At 49.9% G+C, this 16,715-nt stretch overlaps 1 protein-coding gene across 1 annotated transcript in view; it reads right to left on the minus strand.

Moving 5' to 3' along the window:
• Positions 1-15,841, minus strand: part of SLC12A8 (solute carrier family 12 member 8) — a 51,983-nt gene extending 36,142 nt beyond the window's left edge. The window contains 4 exon segments of the mRNA XM_050900426.1: positions 7,751-7,982; positions 11,572-11,763; positions 14,671-14,817; positions 15,625-15,841. Of these exon segments, the coding sequence (XP_050756383.1) occupies positions 7,751-7,982; positions 11,572-11,763; positions 14,671-14,817; positions 15,625-15,693 (640 nt within the window). The 5' untranslated portion in view covers positions 15,694-15,841.
• Between the last annotated feature and the right edge of the window lie 874 nt (positions 15,842-16,715).

The following is a 16,715-nucleotide window of genomic DNA, read 5'->3' on the forward strand; positions in this document are numbered from 1 at the left end:
ACGTGCCTGTGGAAGTAGCTAGTAGAGCTGTTTGGCACTTATTCTGTCTCTACAGGTTGGTGGGTTTTAATTATTTTTTGCAAAAAAGCCAAAAAATTGATATTTTCTGCAGGTGGAAAATCTGAAATTTTGGTTAGGAGAAAAAAAGAAGAGATTTTAACATGGGTATTTCAACTTTATAAAGTCCTCTTATGTTTTATATTATTTAATGCTAAGCACCAGACTTGCTGTAATATATAAAATCCTTCCATTACTACTTTATTTTTTGATGTGGTATCCGCTACCTGGCTTGTTCAGTGGTATTCAAACCAGCCAGCAGAAATGGTTTTATTCGTTACAAAGAGGATGAGAAGTAAAACGTCCCTTGCTTCATCCTTTTTCTAGGAAAATAGTTTGCATCAATAGGATATTATTATTAATTACAGAGTGGTATTTCTTGGAAGTCATGCCCAGAGTCCCCGATGGTGGGAGGCTCTGCAGAACTTCTCCGAAGAAAAAGCCCAGCCTTGAGAAATCTGAATTTAGGCTGAGTCAAGGCACAACAATTGGAGGAAAATGAACGGCAGTTGAGCGGCAGCAGCAATGACACACATCCTTTGGACTCATTGGAGTGACCTCCTTTCTAACTCGGAGCTACTCTGCGTATTGCTTGGGACAAAGCCCAATCCATGTCGATCAAATCTCCATCTTTCAAAAGAAAGCAGTTAACCAAAATGTAACATAAGCTACCAGACCCTGCCATGGTCTACAGAGTCTTCTGCCATGGTCTACAGAGTATTCTGTCATACTCACGACTAGAGCATCCCATACTTCCAAGTTATGGATATATTATCCAGATGAACATGGCATTTCAAAAGAAAACTATTCCATTTGTTGATTTTTTGATTCTGTGTCCAAAACGATAGTTTGTTTATTTTGGAGAGGTTTTCATTATCCTCTATACAACACACACAGCTACAGCTTCAAGTCCAGTTTCAGACTGCAAATCAAACTGGAAATGAAACAGTGTTTGATTTTGGAAAGGTTGAGCAAGATGTTGTCACCTAAAAGGATTTTTTTTGTTCGTTTGAAACTATTAATTGAATTCAGTTTAAATCAGAGAATACATTTTCCCTACCAAAATCACATTTTTCAATGAATGCAGTTCCCCTTTGAGTAGAAAAGAAAACCAGCAAGAACCGCTGGGCCATCATCCAGGCCAGTGAAGGTACAACCAGGCTAAAATCTCTTACCTACAGCCAAAAAAGGCGAAAAATTATTAACACAAGCCAGCAGTGTATGACAGGAGTTACAATGACGAGCAGTAGATAAGGACCCATGTCCCACACAAAGTTTTCTCTTTAGCCTAGGAGAGGAATGCGAACTAGAAGTGAAGCGGCTGGACAAAGAATCTAATATCTAGAAATTATCTTCATAAATTAAATCCCTAAATAAGGAAAGCTGATTCAGGGCACAGCTGAACTGTGACTGGAATTAAACACTGGAGGAATGAAACAAGAGGAGGTAAAATATCTCCATCATTTGAAAACAATTATGTAGTGGCACCAAAAAAAGAGAAAAAAAAAAAATCAATGCAATTAAATAAAGCTGTCCTGTTTAAACACAGCAACGGAGAGAGATGGAGAGATTATGGGATGATATATATCTTCCGCGAGCCAGTTTGTTTTATTAGGTCTCTAGCATTAAACAAGTTGCTGCTGAACGGAGAGCCTGCACGGGAGGTTTTATGGGGGGAGCGGGTGGGGAAAGCCCACGTGAAGGCAGCATCTAGCAGAGGACAAAGCCAGCCAAGGTATTTCAGGATTTATTTACAAGCTCTAGGAAGACGAGCTTAGCATTGCCTCACAGAGAAACAGCAAAGAAATTGAAGGTTAAATCAACCGTGTACAAAATCTCCTGTATAAATCAGGAGCAGTATTACCTACTAAGCAAGTTTAAACCTGTAACAACCTCAAGCAAACCTTCTCCTACTCCAGGGACAGACCTAGGCCAGCCCAGCCCTGATGGCACCATGCAGTGGCACGTTTTAGGGTGTCAAATGAGGCCAGGACCCTCCTCCTCCTCCTCGGCAGCACACGGCAGAGGGCAGCTCGCTCCCACGCCCCACGTGGACACCTGGATGGCGCAGCCTGGAGAAGAGAAGGCTGAAGAGGAGCACAAGAGGTCTTCCAAGCAAGGTGGTTTAACGCAGAAAGGAGGGACATCAGCTGGTCCCCAAGTCCTCAAGAGACCCAAAGTGGTGGGTTTTGGCTGCAGGAAGGGGGGGTTAACCTGAGATAGCTGTGACTAGAGCAGGGTCCCCAAGGATGCAGCAGAGGAACCATCACTGGAAATTTTTAAGAGCAAGTTAGATGCACATGGCATCCCCAGCGCAGCCCGGCGGGTGCAGGAGGGCAGGGACCCGCAGGCCCTGAGCTCTCCTCCCCTCCTCCTTACCCACCTCCTGGGAGATGCTTCAGGGCGGTGGGCTCAGAAATCCCGCATGGCCTTGGCGGAGCGGGGGCACAGGGATGCCAGCCCCGGCCCCCAGCAAGCAGCAGCTGTACCAACACCCTGAGCATCTGCCGGCAGGCAAGACCACTGCTCCTCAACAAAGTCCTACTGCCGGGTGTCCTCCAGCGAGGAAACACTGTGAAAACCTACCTACAAACAGGGTGGCAGAGTGGAACCACGCAGCAAAGTTACATCTCAACCTAATTTATTTTTTTTTTTTTAAATAAACTGCTTTAAATACCTACTTCAGAGAGCCAGGACAGAGTGGTGTAGCTTTCCTCTCACTATCTAAATAAGGCCCCTAACAATGTTATCACTTTTCAAAACACATCTGTCCCACAGCTCCTAGCCCAGACAATTGGCAGGTAACCAGTTAATAAATGTCTTCGCCAGACTGTTGAATAGGCTGGCCCCGGCTCAAGAGTGATGTCAGGGCCATTCAATGCACTATAATTGGAAAAACCTGGGGAAAGCAATCCTGTGTTTTTTAATAAATAAAGAGCGTATTAGCAGCCTCCTGCTTTTATTCACCACGGTGTCTACCTTGTTCGGTAGCAAAGTGGGATTTTTTTTCTGCTGCCACTCACTCAGTGATTTCTACTTGGAATTTGATGCCAGTTTCCAGATGTGTCTCAGGCCAGGAAGTCAGCAATCAGCCTGGATAAAGCCTCTGGGATTAGCTGCAGATCATCTTCTGACACACACATCCTTCCTGCACCCTCTTTTATGAAATTGGGGCACACCCCTCATGCCCAAAAATAAAATAAAACAACCCAGAGCCAAGCAAAAGCCCCTGATTAGGACGCTTTGATCACTTTCAGATTAAATATGTGGGAATATATTTAATTCATTCAATCCATCAAAGCCCCCGAGGCACCATTTGCGGAATCTTTACAACACCAGAGTGTTTATATACATAAATCACTTTAACAATTGCAGGTTCCCTGTCTGCTGGAGCAGCCCCAGGTGAAGCTCATCTCCCACAGCTCCTCACCAGTGGTACCCAGAACGTCCACAGTGGGATGAATCCTCCAAAGGACTCACCCTTGGAGGAAGAAGTGAGGATGATAAATGAGTTTTCTGGGCTCTATGCGAGCGACTTTGGGAAGCTAAAACCCAAGTGGGTGACATGAAGGATGTGGTTTGCACAGAAAATAATGCCAAGCAGAAGCACTCTGACAGCAATGCGCCTTTCAAACCTCCCTGCCTGCCTGAGAAACAAACTACCCAGGTTTCCCAGCCGGGAGGAGAGGGGCTCAGCCCCACGCAGCCAGGCTCCACGCTTGCCCCAGCCACGTGGTACCGTCTGCCGCAGGACAGGGGGGGTCCCAGCCCAAGGGGACCCAATTATTGAATTCCCAACAAAATTATTTTGTTTTCCCCTCAGGCGTTTAAGAGGCTGTTGTCGGGCCCCTTTTGCTCGTGTTGCGATCCCTTTCATCTCCCCAACAAAGCGCAACCAAATTAACACCAGCCCTCCCCCCCATAACCGCCCCCGCCATGCACTCCCACAGCCGCTCTGCTTTAACAGGGCACCTGAGAGCCACTGCCAAAACAGGAAAGCAGGCGCCTAACTGAAAGGGAGTATTTGGGAGTCACCCTACACAAAAACTAGCAGAGATATGCTAGGAAAATAAAAGAGTGGGCATTAACGGCGGGCTTATCTTCTTTTTCCATGACTCTAACGTTCGGGACGTGAAAAGGCCAAAAAGTTTCACATACTGTTCTGAGGAGCTGGTCACGGAGAGGAGCATCCTCTCTTTTACGTTCACTGCTCCCCCCTAAATAACTCAGGCTGATTTTGAGGTATGGGCCTCCAGAATTAAAATGCAAACGTACACAAGCCAAAAAACCCCTGTATTGCTACCATGCAATTGTGTAGCAGGTGCTGGGTCTTCATTATGGGTTGAGAAGTCAAGCGCTGCCTGATTTCAATTCACCTGTGTTAGGTTTGGTAAAAACAGTAAGCTGTGCCTAGAGAAAAAGAGAATACAGATGTTTTCCGTCCCAAGGAAGGAGTACGGGGTTCTCCATTTCTGGAGGTGGGACTGAATTTTAAGGTGAGTAGCCAGAGACAGCTCAACAAGGCTGGTTTTCAGACAGCACAGGGAGCCCCTCTCCTCGCTACCCAGCCCTGGCCAAGATCCCAGCCTGGGACCGTGACCCGTCCCCAGGGGAAGCGCCAGCCAGAGCCAAGGGCAGGATTTAGGATTAACTCCAAAAAATCAGCCAGTCCCACCCCACCCTGTAGGCAGTCTGCGGAGAGGAGCAAAATCCCTCCAGGCCAGGCAGAGGGATGCCGCAGCCTGGCAGGGAGCAGGCAGGCAGGCCTGCCTGCAGTCTCAGCGGGGTCGGCAGCATCTGGACAAGCGACCCAGAGCACTCCCTGTCTGCTGAAGCCGCTCAGCTTCTCCAGCCCCAGCTCTGGGCTGCAGGAGCCCGGCCGGCTCTCAGAGCAGGAGCAAGCCACAGCAATAGAGAGAAAGAAAAAAAAAAAAAAAGGAGAAAAAGCAGCGGGAAGCCCTGCTGAGAAGCCCCCTTTTGTGTAAACACGCTCCGTCCTCAGACTAAAAATAAAGGCAAACCACAGGAAGGGAGTGAGTGCTTGGACAATATCCGATTTGGTGTGTGCCTGGGTGTGAGCTGAGGGAATGGGGAGAAGAGCAGGGGACTCCACCCAGCACAACCACACAAAGGCAGCCGTTTAAGACCTTCAAGATGGACAGGCATTCCTGGAGATTATTTAAATCCAAATAACTGCTGCTTGGCAGATGCGCAGTCCTTTGGTATGTGCGCAGCACTTCGAAATGTTAAGTGAGGGAAAAGGCTGCCATGGCAGGAGCAGGAAAGGCAGGCTGACTGCACGAGGCCCATTTTACAGGTTCGGAGACCGAGACCTGAGGCTGTGAACTGAAATCCGATAAACAGGTCACAAAACAAAGAAGCAACCCACACAAGATGTCAGCTGAAACCTTTCCAGCTCACAGGTCCGCCCTCAAAAATTACCTCTCCCTGCACGCTGCCCTTCACATCTCAGTCATCGCTGCAGCCAAAGAACCAATCCCAAAACAACTGCACGCACATGAAGGCTGCGGAGAGCTGATCAGTTGACTGCCCACCCCAAAAGGGTCTCAAATGCTTCCCCAGGTGCTGGGCTCAGATGCACCGCACCCCCCATTGCCATCAGCCAACCCTCAAGGATGGAGCTTCACCAACACCTGCACGTCCCACCCGCAGCCTCCTTGCAGGAGGGATGCTTTGCTGACAGATGCAATCACACTCAACAGACAAGCATCCATCCATGTCGCACAGAAAGCATGCAAGACAGAGCGAGGAGGCTTCTTGAAGCCCAGCGCTCACCGTTGGTGCTGACACACCACTCAGAGGCCTTCTGGGGAAATGCAGGACTTGGGAGGAACCAACCATTCAGCCTGGCTGAAAACAGTTCTCTCACACGGAAGCGGTCTGTAAAAGCACAGAAACCCACAGCTCTCCCCAGTCAGTCTTACGGCCGCAGGTCCCACCATACAGGCAGTGCTGCTCTGGGGTACTGGCGTTTGGGGCTTAGATCTGGCCACCATCAGCCCGATGTTCTTCCACGCACTGGAAACCTTCCTCTCTTTAGCCAGCCACAGCTAAACTGCAGCATCTGCAACGCTCAACCGCCTTGTTTCCCCTCCTTTCTCTATTTTCTGTCAGAAGAAAATGACATAGTGCTCGGCAGTGGAGGAAATCAAAGACGACTATGTTAACCTCAACTTGGGCATGTTTCCTGCTGACGTGTTTATTCCCCTAATTCTCTCCTCCTGGTCCCATGTTCACTTTCCTACCATCAGGTCTCACCCCGAGTATTCGTTTTCTCTCTACTATTAGAAAGGTCTCTAGGTCTGCATTAAAGGTCTCCTCTGAGCACAACCGAAATGCAAACCCCCATCCCGTTTCCTTTAGAAAACAACTTCCTATGAAACGCAGCTGTTTGCAGCAGGTCAGTTGCTTTCTCTGCAAAACACGCCACACCGAGCACAACCGTCCTCGCTTCATTCTCATTTGCAAGTGTCTGCTGAGACTTTTACCAGCTTTCATTTGGGGCATTTCTTACATGCTAAATGTAAAACGCAAACACCTTTCCACAAGGCCCTCTCCGAGAGGGGAGCAGCTGCTGGCACAGCAGCTTCTGTCCCCAGCCCACCGTCCTTGCACACCGTACCGGCAGCAAAAAATAACACAGCAGCACGAAAAGATAGCTGCCCCATCGGCACTACGAACACCTACGTGACTCACCTCCTGCCGCCCGGCTCGGCGGCTGAATCCCAACTGTAAATCAAAACTAAAGGTCTTTCCTTTAAACCGACTTTAGCAGGTCGCTTGCAACCCCTAAGGTGCTGCTGGACACAGGGGAAGCCAAGAAAAAGGTGACACCTTCTGTTTACTCAGCTAATTACACTTTGTTATTGCTGGAGTGGCCATTGCGGCACTCATGGACCCCTTCCACCGCAACTCCTCGTGTCCTGAGATGTGTTTCCCTGCAAACACCTCTCGGGAATGAGGATGGAGCGGGGGGGAAGGGGGCTCGGGGTGCAAGCAGGCCTGCAGGTGGGAGCCCCGAACCTCCACCTTGCCCAAGCTGGAGCCACCGCTGCAGGCTGAAGTCAGGCTGGGGAATGTTAACAGGGGACACTTGCACCCACAGCTCCTTGAAACCCCAGCAGTCACCTGCCCCAGCCCACCCAGCTCCCTCCTCGGCTCCCCAACATGGCCCTGGGCAGCAAATCCAGTGGCGTGCAGCCCGGGGCCACCGCTGGTGGCACAGCTCACCACAGCCAGGGTCTAAGTGACCTCAGGGGTCTCTGGGGAGAAGATCTCCTTAACGCAAAGACACAGTGCTCCGTTTTCGTGGGCACAATGCTTAACATGAAGTTAGACAGCAGAAGGCTACAAAGAGCAACTGCAAACGCAGCCGCTCTTGTTAGAAAACCTCCAAGTGCAATACAACTATAACAAGCGCACACACTGAGAGCTCGATTCCTGAGGTGAAACACCTAAATTAATAAGGCATCTTCAGTCATGCTCTGGAAATACTTACTCCTTGCAAAATTACGGGTTACCTCTAAAAGATCTGTACCGAAGGACAGGGGACACGTCTGGAAGCGCTGAACTCCACCTCTGCCCAGATGTGTAACTTCACAAAGACACCTAAGGAGAAGACCCTGGGGGATTAACGCCTCCTGACCCCAATGTGATGAACCTCCAGTTTTACCTGGATCAAGGTGTGTAAAGGACCCGATGACAAAGTCCAGCGTCGAGACAGCCAGCAGGAAGAGCAGCAGGAGCTGGAGCCTGATGATCCACTTCACCCCGGCCAGGTTGATCCCCAGCAGGCCCAGCAGGACAGCCAGGGAGATCCCGCGCACCGCCCAGATGTTGCTGAGGCTCAGGACATCTGCGATGGACTCTGCAAAGCCAGTGATGTACATGGCACCTGCAACGCACTGAAGGACAGAGCTCTGTGAGTGCCCCGCAGGAGAACAAGGGATCCCCATCCACAGCCCCCATACTGGGCTGGGGGGTCTCTGTTCAGACAGACAGACATTTGCTGTCACAACACAATCTGTAATGTTACTCTGGCCTACAGGGACTGAACCTTATTGCTGTAAGACAGCACACTGCCAGGGCAGCATACCTACTGCCCAGGTAAACAGAGGCGGCTGGGCACCAGCACCAGCAGCCCAGCAACTTTCCACTGGCTTTAAAATTTACCCTCCATTAATGCTCCAGGAGAAACCACACTGGCTTCTCCGAGGGAGAAAAGGATGAGTCAACCTCTAAGTTTCTTCCCTTCTTCTGTTTCTCTGAAGGAAAGGGTCCCAGTTCAACATGTGCCTGAAGAATGGCAGTTTGCTTCCCCCTTCATTGCCTCCCAGGGGTTATTTTTAACTCAGTGTTTAGCTTGGATGTAAAGTCTGATGTTTCACCGGCTCCCCATCTCGTCGCTGGAACGGAGCCTGCACTTTTGAGGAGAGCACATTGTGCAAGCCGTGCCCCCTGAGCTCCCGGGAAAGCTGCTTGTTTGCCTTGCTGCAGGGCAGGACATGTGCTCTGCCCTGGGTGGCTGAGAGTCTGCAGGACGGGACATCTGCAGCACAGGTTCAGGCCTCAAACCCCACTGCGGGGCAGCAATCCTAAATACCAGGACATCTCCCTCCAGACGTTCCCACTAGCTGACATTTCAGCAACAACCCTTTCCAGTGCATGGCATCCCCAGAAAACCAGGTCGGGCACACAGCTGCATGCCGGCACGGGTGGTGTGACCTTGGGTCCTGCGGCCCCACTATCCCGGCCCACGGACAAGGGATGTGCAGCACAGCTCCCACACGACTGGAAGGGAGAAAACCCCCACCCAAGCCAGCAAGAGTCAGAGCAGACCCCTCCTTCACTGCAGATCCCCCTTGGACTGACCCAGCACCTCTCCACTGAGGGTGTTCAGGATGACCTGATCCATACGCAGGAGCTGCAGGTCCACGCGCAGTTTTCGGCAAGCAAGGTGCGTGGGATTCACCTGTTGAGGCTCAGACACCTACAACTTGGAAATCCTGCAGAAGGATTCACTTCCATCGTAGGCAGACACCTAGCACAGATCGGGTGAACTACATCCTGAAAGTCTCTCCTTCTCCTCACTGGTAGCTCCACCGTGAATGTCCCCACCACAGAAGTCTCAGACTCTGCAAGGTAGTCCCCAAATAAGTGGAGGTATTCTTGTTTACTTGTGTTTAGCATGGCCTACACCACCACTGAGTGGACCACACATCCTACATGGGTGCTCCCTCCAGAAAACAGGTCCCTCCTGAGCTAACAGAAGACAACACCCTGCGCCAGCACAGCTCCGCTTGGGGCACCCACAAAAACTGCACCTGACATCTGAAGCCAAAAAAACCCCAAACAGAATCTAACTCCAATAAACGCATTAAAACCGGGTGCAGTTCTTGCCTCTCACATGAGGAAAAGCCCTGTAGACAGAAAGCAGTATCACCTAACCCCAACTCCCTGTACCTGACCAACATCAGTTTTTGAAGAAGTTAAGTTTTCTTAACTAAGTAAGTTTTCTTTCCTTTCACGCCAAGCATGGCAATGTGCAAGGACACTCTGAAGGGAGCAGAGCAGAGCAAGCCTCTGACAGTCTCAGCACCGCAAGCCTCTTTGAAGCCTTTCCTCTGATGAGCCACGAGCATCACCAGCAGAACGGAGTTGCTGGGCACCCACAAACATCCCGCTGCTCCACACACAGCAATGGCCAGGGCCCCAGCGGCACTGTGACGTGGACTGGTTTCTCATGAACTATCTGTCTTGAAATCAGAACTGAGTTCTAGGCTGAAATTTGCAGAAATCAGTCCCATACAAGCCTTTGTAAAACAAACACTTCGCTGGGCGAGGAACATAATAGACTTTTAACACCCAGACAAGTGCTGCCACTATCTTTGCTTTTGGGATTTTAGGGCTGGACCCTGGAAAACCTCTGCTTGCACACGCAGGTCTTATTGCAAACCAGTCCAGGAAAGGAGCCTGCAGAGAAAAGCACCAAACCCTGGCCTCATGGTTAGAGCTGCGGTGACCAAACACGCATCAGCCTCCGTAGGACCTAGCAGCCGTGTGCTGCATCGTTTAGGGCAATCTGATTAAGCCTCTCCTCTGGAGCATGCCAAGAGGACAGCAAAGCCCAACCGGGTCTCAGCTCACCTTGGCTGATGCAGCAGGAGCCCATCTCTGCAGCAGCCCCAGGACACTGAGCCACCTCTCATCTCCCAAGGCACCAGCAGCACGTGGCCAGTCATTCCCCACTTGCCCCAGTTAGACCAGGGAATGGGGAATACCCCCATTTCTGGCCAGACTCGCCTCGTGACAGAGGTTACAGCGCTCCGTGAGCACCTTGTAGCGGGGGAGCAGCCTGCAGCCGTTGCAAAGCATGTCGGGCAGAAAGCACGGCCAAAGAGAAGGGAAAGGCATCAGCTTTCGGGAGCAGGCAAAGCATTCCTAAGCGAGCTGCCAGCTCCCACCCCGCAGCCCCCCGTGCGCACGGGATGCCTAGGCAGGGGCCGGGGCTGCCACAGCCCAGCTTTTACAGCCCTCAGGACAGGCTGCAACCTGATTGCTTTCCCAGACGGGGTCTGCTCGGAGAGCAAGAGTGGAAAATATGACAGGAAGGATTCTCATGTGTGGCCCATTTCCATATCTTGGCTTGTAACTGTGTTCAGTTTGTATTTTATGGACACTTGCTTTTAATCTGGAGTGAAAGGAGAAGAGGGGATTATTTTTGGTTTGGGGTTTTTTAAGGGTTCTCAGAGATTGCTGCAAGCCAGTCAGTTAAAAACAAACCTCAATAAAAATGCTTCTCTGCTCACCACATTTTATACTGTTCATAACATCTTTATGGGGGGAGGGGGTTAAGTTACTGCAGGTTTAAGAGATTACTTTCTATTCTTTATGTTTATTACTTGTGTATTTCAGTGCTTCACAACCATGATGGCTCCTTGGGGCCTTTCAGAAAACCCAGAACTGTGACTTTTGGACCTCAAGAAGTCAATTAGCTGTGGCCATTACCGCTGCCCAGCTCTCCTCCCATACCAGCTCCGCTTCTGCTGGCTCCTGTAGAGAAGCAGGCAAGGCTTGCCCGGTCCCTAAGGGCACGGGGAGCACGCCAAGGCCAATGTGCCAGCCCACAGCCACTCGCTGTGCTTTTGGTTGCCACCCTGGCCTCTCCTGCTTCAGTTTAAGTGTCTCGCCAGCAAGGGCATGTCCTGGCAATGGGGGTAATTTGGGATGGGAGGGCATGTCCTGCATGGTTCGCCTGTTCAGACACCCAGTTCCTCCACCGTTGTGACCATGCCAGGCGGCATATTGCCATGCACAGGCTTGCTCTTGGGGAGCAGCGCGGGGCTGAATGCTCCCCGTGGTGCTCTCCCATGCTGTCCAGCACACTGGAGCATTACTCGGATTTTACTCGGCACATTACTTCCTGCGGCAGGAAAGCATCTGCATTGCAAAGTTTCTAAATTTTCTTTAAATAACTTTTTTTTTTTTAATTACCTGGCCAAAAATATAAAGGAGGCCAATGGTCCCCCCTACTTGACCTCCAAGGACAGTAGAAATCATGGAGTAGACTCCTCCACTTCCGATGCTGCACTTCTCACACACCCCAATTCCAGATAAGACTGTCACCAGGGCAACCAGGATGACAAAGGACACCAGAAACATGCCCATTACAATGCCAGTGTTTCCCTAGAAAGAAAAAAAATAAAATCAAATAAAGATCAACACACACCAACTCTGTTGAGACAGAAAAAGGACCTATCTGCTTCTAGTCACTAGTGATCAATGAATCTGGAGTCATTACAGATTAAATGAAAAACACACACACACCCTTACTTATCTAATTAACGTAACTGATCGCCAAATTTACAGTTCCTATCAGCGCCCCTTTGAAGACGACCTGCCTTGTCCTGGGGCTGGACAGACCTTTGCATGAGCAGGTTCTGCTCTGTCACTGGGCTCCTGCATGAACCACTGCTTCTGTCCCCTCGTTTAAAAAGAACGAGATCAAACAATGATTCAGCCACTATGGGCAGTGGATCACCGCCTATTTGCATGTTTTAGAATGACATGCTTAAAAAAACCCCCACTTTCATTAAAAAAAGTAGTTTCAAAATTGAACCTCTGGGATTTGCGACAGCTGATTTATTAACAGCATCAAGACTGCATTTTAATTTTTCAGAACATTTACCTTTAAAAGCTCTGATCCTCCCAAACAACGAGATACCAAAGAACAAAACCCCAAAGGCAACACGGCGTGGAAGACAAATAACACACTCATAAACCCGCGCATGCTGGGCCTTATCTGCACGACGTACGCCGAGTGGCAGGCGGCTCCCGCTCTCCCTGCACTCGGGGGAGTTTTGTGCAGAGGATTCAGCCCCGCTGAAAAAAAAAAAACCACCCTTCCTGCTCGGGGCAGAAGGAGGGCCCCAGGAGGAGCTGCTGTACCAGCCATGGTCTCACTGGGGGTGAGGAGCAAAAGCCTCTGAACAAACCCAGCTGCAGGTCCCTGTTGGCAGCTTTAGGGGCCAGCGTCACCCCTATTTTTGAAGGTTCAGTTTGCCATTTAGGTCGGATTTTCAGAAAGAGAAGGCGCTTAGTACCTCCAAAAGCATTCAAGCACCTCTTCTGAGCTCGGGACCTTCCAACCCTCTCGCACATGGCTGTAATTTATTTTCCAGGGTTAAAAGTTTTCCCTCGTGCTCCAGCCCACCTTCCCCTGCTGACAAATCGCTCAGCCCGGTGCACAGTGATTCCAACTGTACAATCAGAAATCTCCTCCAGTGCCCAGCGCTTCGTTAACGTCTGGTTTCCCTTCCCCTGCCTTTACTCACATTACAGGCCATGTTTACATCCCTCCTTTCCAACTTTGCTCCAGCAATGCTCATTTCTGAGGTCATGCTAGCCTTGATGGGGTTTGTTTATCACCAGCATTAAAAGGCTGCTTCTCAGCCTTGGGGTTGGTTGAAATCTCAGATTTTTTTTCTTTTCTCTTTTTTTTTGTGAAACAACAGAAACATATCCAGGATGTTGCTATCATCATAAAATCCTATTTTGGTTCAGCATCCCGCTGCCTTTGACAGGGGCTTTATCTGGTCAGTAGGGAACAGAGCCAAGGCTTGCTATAAACGCAGCTGCTGGCTGGGTCAGCACCACAGTCCACTACAACCCGATACTCCTTTTTAAAAGGACAATTGGTTTTTTTCTTCAACAGCTTACCCTCAGGTTAAAAGGGTTAATAAATCCAACACACTTCAGTTAAAAAAAGAACGAAAAAAGCACACATACGCAACCATAGACGTAGCCTTGTGCTTTTCCAGAATCTACTGGTTGCACCAGGCTACGGCAGCAGCTAGCTAATGGGCAATTCAATGGTTCCCACAGAAGAAAGGGTTAACACGAAGACCAGGGAGGAAGGCTGGACTCACAGCAACAATAGCAAGCAGAGAAAGTGGGAAGAAAAATCCCCCATTAAACACTGATGCCTATTTATGCATGCGTGCTGGAAGGGGTTAGTGCAGCCTTACAATAGTTGTTGAACATTTCGGCAAGATTAAGGTCCCCTGGAATTGCAAAGCTTTACCAGCCCCAGCTCTGGAACTTTATAGCAAAAGCCTGACTCTGCGAACAGCACGACATATGACTGTCCTCTGCCAGGGGAGCTCTCTGCCAGCCCCGACTTCTCCTCCCTTCCCTTTTATGCTAGCTTCCAGCTGTTTCAGTTCTTCTTTTATTTACTGGCTTTATTTTTATTTGCATTTGCTCCAGCAGTAACTTGCTTTCAAAGGAGACGTGGAGGAAATAAGATCAGGAGGAAAAGGGAGCTAGGAAAATCATCCCAACTTCTCCACCACGACTACTGCAGCTCCCCTCAAAGCCTCCAGCGAAGCAATTTTCAATACAGAGTGCAAGTGTCTTCCTGTTCCTTTTGGAGGATGTCCACCGTGCCTGTGACATGAACTTGTGCCTGTGACACAAACTGTGCCCAAAGCTCAAATCCCACCCGTCGCTGGGGGAGCTTTCCTTCTTCTAAGGGGAAATTTTAAGGGACAATACAACGTTTTGCATCAGGAGGGGAGCACAGACACTCTTCCAGGCTCTGACCCTCAGTGAGATACTATTCTGGATCCACAAGCGGAAGTCCCTTTGATAGCGATGACAATTTCACCTGACTGAGGACTCTCCGTTCAAGACATCGGGGACTCCAACACTGACACATTTGGAAGAGACCTGCTTCAGTGGTGTTGGGAAGATGGCCGAGTAGCTGTAACTACGTCAATACACTTTAACTGAAAAGCGGTTATTTTGTCTCAAAAATACAACACAAGGGTGTCCCTGTTCATTGCCAAGGTTGGTTGTTGTGTTTTTCTTTTTCTTTCCTAAAGCTAAAATAGGAAACCACTTACAAAGACCACTTCAGCTTTCCATTTTAGTGGAGCTTTTTGAAACGCTACAAAATACCAGAGGACGTAAGCAATGCCTACAATGAGCAGCACAGAATCCAAAACACCTGGGTGGTGATGGAGATACGAGGTAAGGAGGTGAGGAGGAAAATGCCTATTCACACGTTCAACCAAATCAGCACGCACTCACCACAAGCCATCCTGTCCTCAGGAAAAGAACCACTCCAAAAATGTTGATCATGCAGGAGGTGAAGACGCCATCCCATGTTCCAAAAAGCACTGGCTCCCACACAAACAGCTGGATCTTCCACCAGGGCTTGGTCTGCATTTGAGATACCTAGAGGAAAGCAAAGCCTTCGGTTTTACATCTCGTGCTTTACAGGCAGGCTGCAGAAGTGGTGCAACAGCCAGCCACCAACAGTGGGATGGCCACCAACAGCTGCTAAGACACCACTTTGCTGCAAGTTGTCTCTAAGATGAAGGGGCAGCAGAGCTGTTGGGATCCCTGGGTCCTGGAAGAGAGCGTTCCCTGTAATAGCCTATTTATATTCTTGTAGGATAAGCAGCAACAGAATCCTACTCAGCCTCAGAGAACTAACCCCGTTGATGATGTTACATGAGCCAAAAACACCATTCAAGGGGTCCTTTACAGAGCCTGCAGCTATACATTGTGCTTCTCCTTCTGTCCCTGCCAAGCACCCCACAAAGACAAGCAGGGTCCTCAGTGCACTGGAGAAGTCTCTTAGATGAGATGATAAACCAGGCTGGACCAACTAGGACTGGCAGAGTAGGTTAAGATGGTCTTCCCATCACACACAGTCACCTCTGATCAGGACACTACGTTTCCAGAGGAGGCACGGGACTCTGGTGCTCGGTGCACCAGTGAATTTCAGAGCTGCTGGAACTGAAACCTGAAACTCCAGGGAAACTGTGATTTTCCTATTGCAACTGCTCCCTCCTGCCCTCTGGAAACCAAGTCCCCTCTTTCCCTTTCTAAATAATACACGTCAGGTTTACGTAGCAAAAAGAAGGGCAGTTCTGTTACTTCAGTCCTGTTTACCTGCCACAGAGGTGACTAGGAGGAGGTGCAGAGACCACGGAGAGGGAAACTTGGGCTATGAAGGGAAACGGCTCTCCGACATACCTGCTGCGCTTCCTCGTGGAACAGCTCTTGGACATATCCCTCACTTCTGGCACCATTCAGGCTGAACATCGTATCCTTCGCGTCGCCTCTGCCTGCCCAACGCGCAGCTCTCACACTGCAACAGGCAAGGCTGATCTGAGCAGAAGGTCAGCTATTCTCCTCGGTCGAATTCCTGCGGTGCTGGATCCTCCGTTGTAGAAGACTCATGATTTTATTGCACTTACTGTGAAAGCAGGAAAGACAGAAGACACTGCTGTTGCTTTCTTAGTCTGCAAAAGCAGAAGGCTATTACCTAGATGGAGCCGACAGTGGCTCGTAGCAGATGCTGAACCACAGAGTGACACCACAGCAAGCAGAGAGCAATACTCCCCCAGCACCCTTCCAGGGCCTGCCCGTGGCACAGGCTCTATCATCAGCTCTACATTTAACGGCCCTTGGTGGCCTTTTCTGGATCTATCCACGCCCCTGGCGTCCCCAGCATCCTGCAGCTCTAGCTCCACAGCTTCACTGTGTGCTGTCTGGGAAAAGCATTTCCTTTCGTTGGTTTTAAATCTGGTGCCTGGTAATTTCATTGCATGCCCCCGTGCTCCGGTGACAAGGGACACATGGACTACTTACTTCCCAGCACCACTAATCACTTCACAGCCTTGATCACATCCCCTTCAGCTGTACCTTTTGCAGACTAGAGTCCTGCCGATGTAACCTCTCCCCTGACAACCGACCTCGTTACCCGGCTCTGTCCCTCTTCCAGTATGACGCAGAGATGGAACTGGAGCAGCTGAAGGTGTCCACCACCACAGACACACACTCTGTATTCCTGATGCTCTCAGCCACATCCCTTGCACCGATGTACAGGAGCCTTTCTTCATGGTCATACCCACCCTTGGAGGTACAGTTGTCTTGTCTGCAGTGGGTCAGGCTTCAGATTTGTACCTGCCGCAGGCAGAGTATGGCAGTGGGTCGGGCTTAAGTTAACACCATGTATGCACCAAGAAAGCAGCATCAGGCTTTATTTCAAGGATAACTTAGCACATCTCTACAGAAGGGGAAAGCTAGCGCAAGCATTTCTCTGCCTCGAAATTGCTGGTTCC

This window comes from Gymnogyps californianus, chromosome 7, assembly GCF_018139145.2.
Source record: "Gymnogyps californianus isolate 813 chromosome 7, ASM1813914v2, whole genome shotgun sequence".
Classification (NCBI taxonomy): domain Eukaryota; kingdom Metazoa; phylum Chordata; class Aves; order Accipitriformes; family Cathartidae; genus Gymnogyps; species Gymnogyps californianus.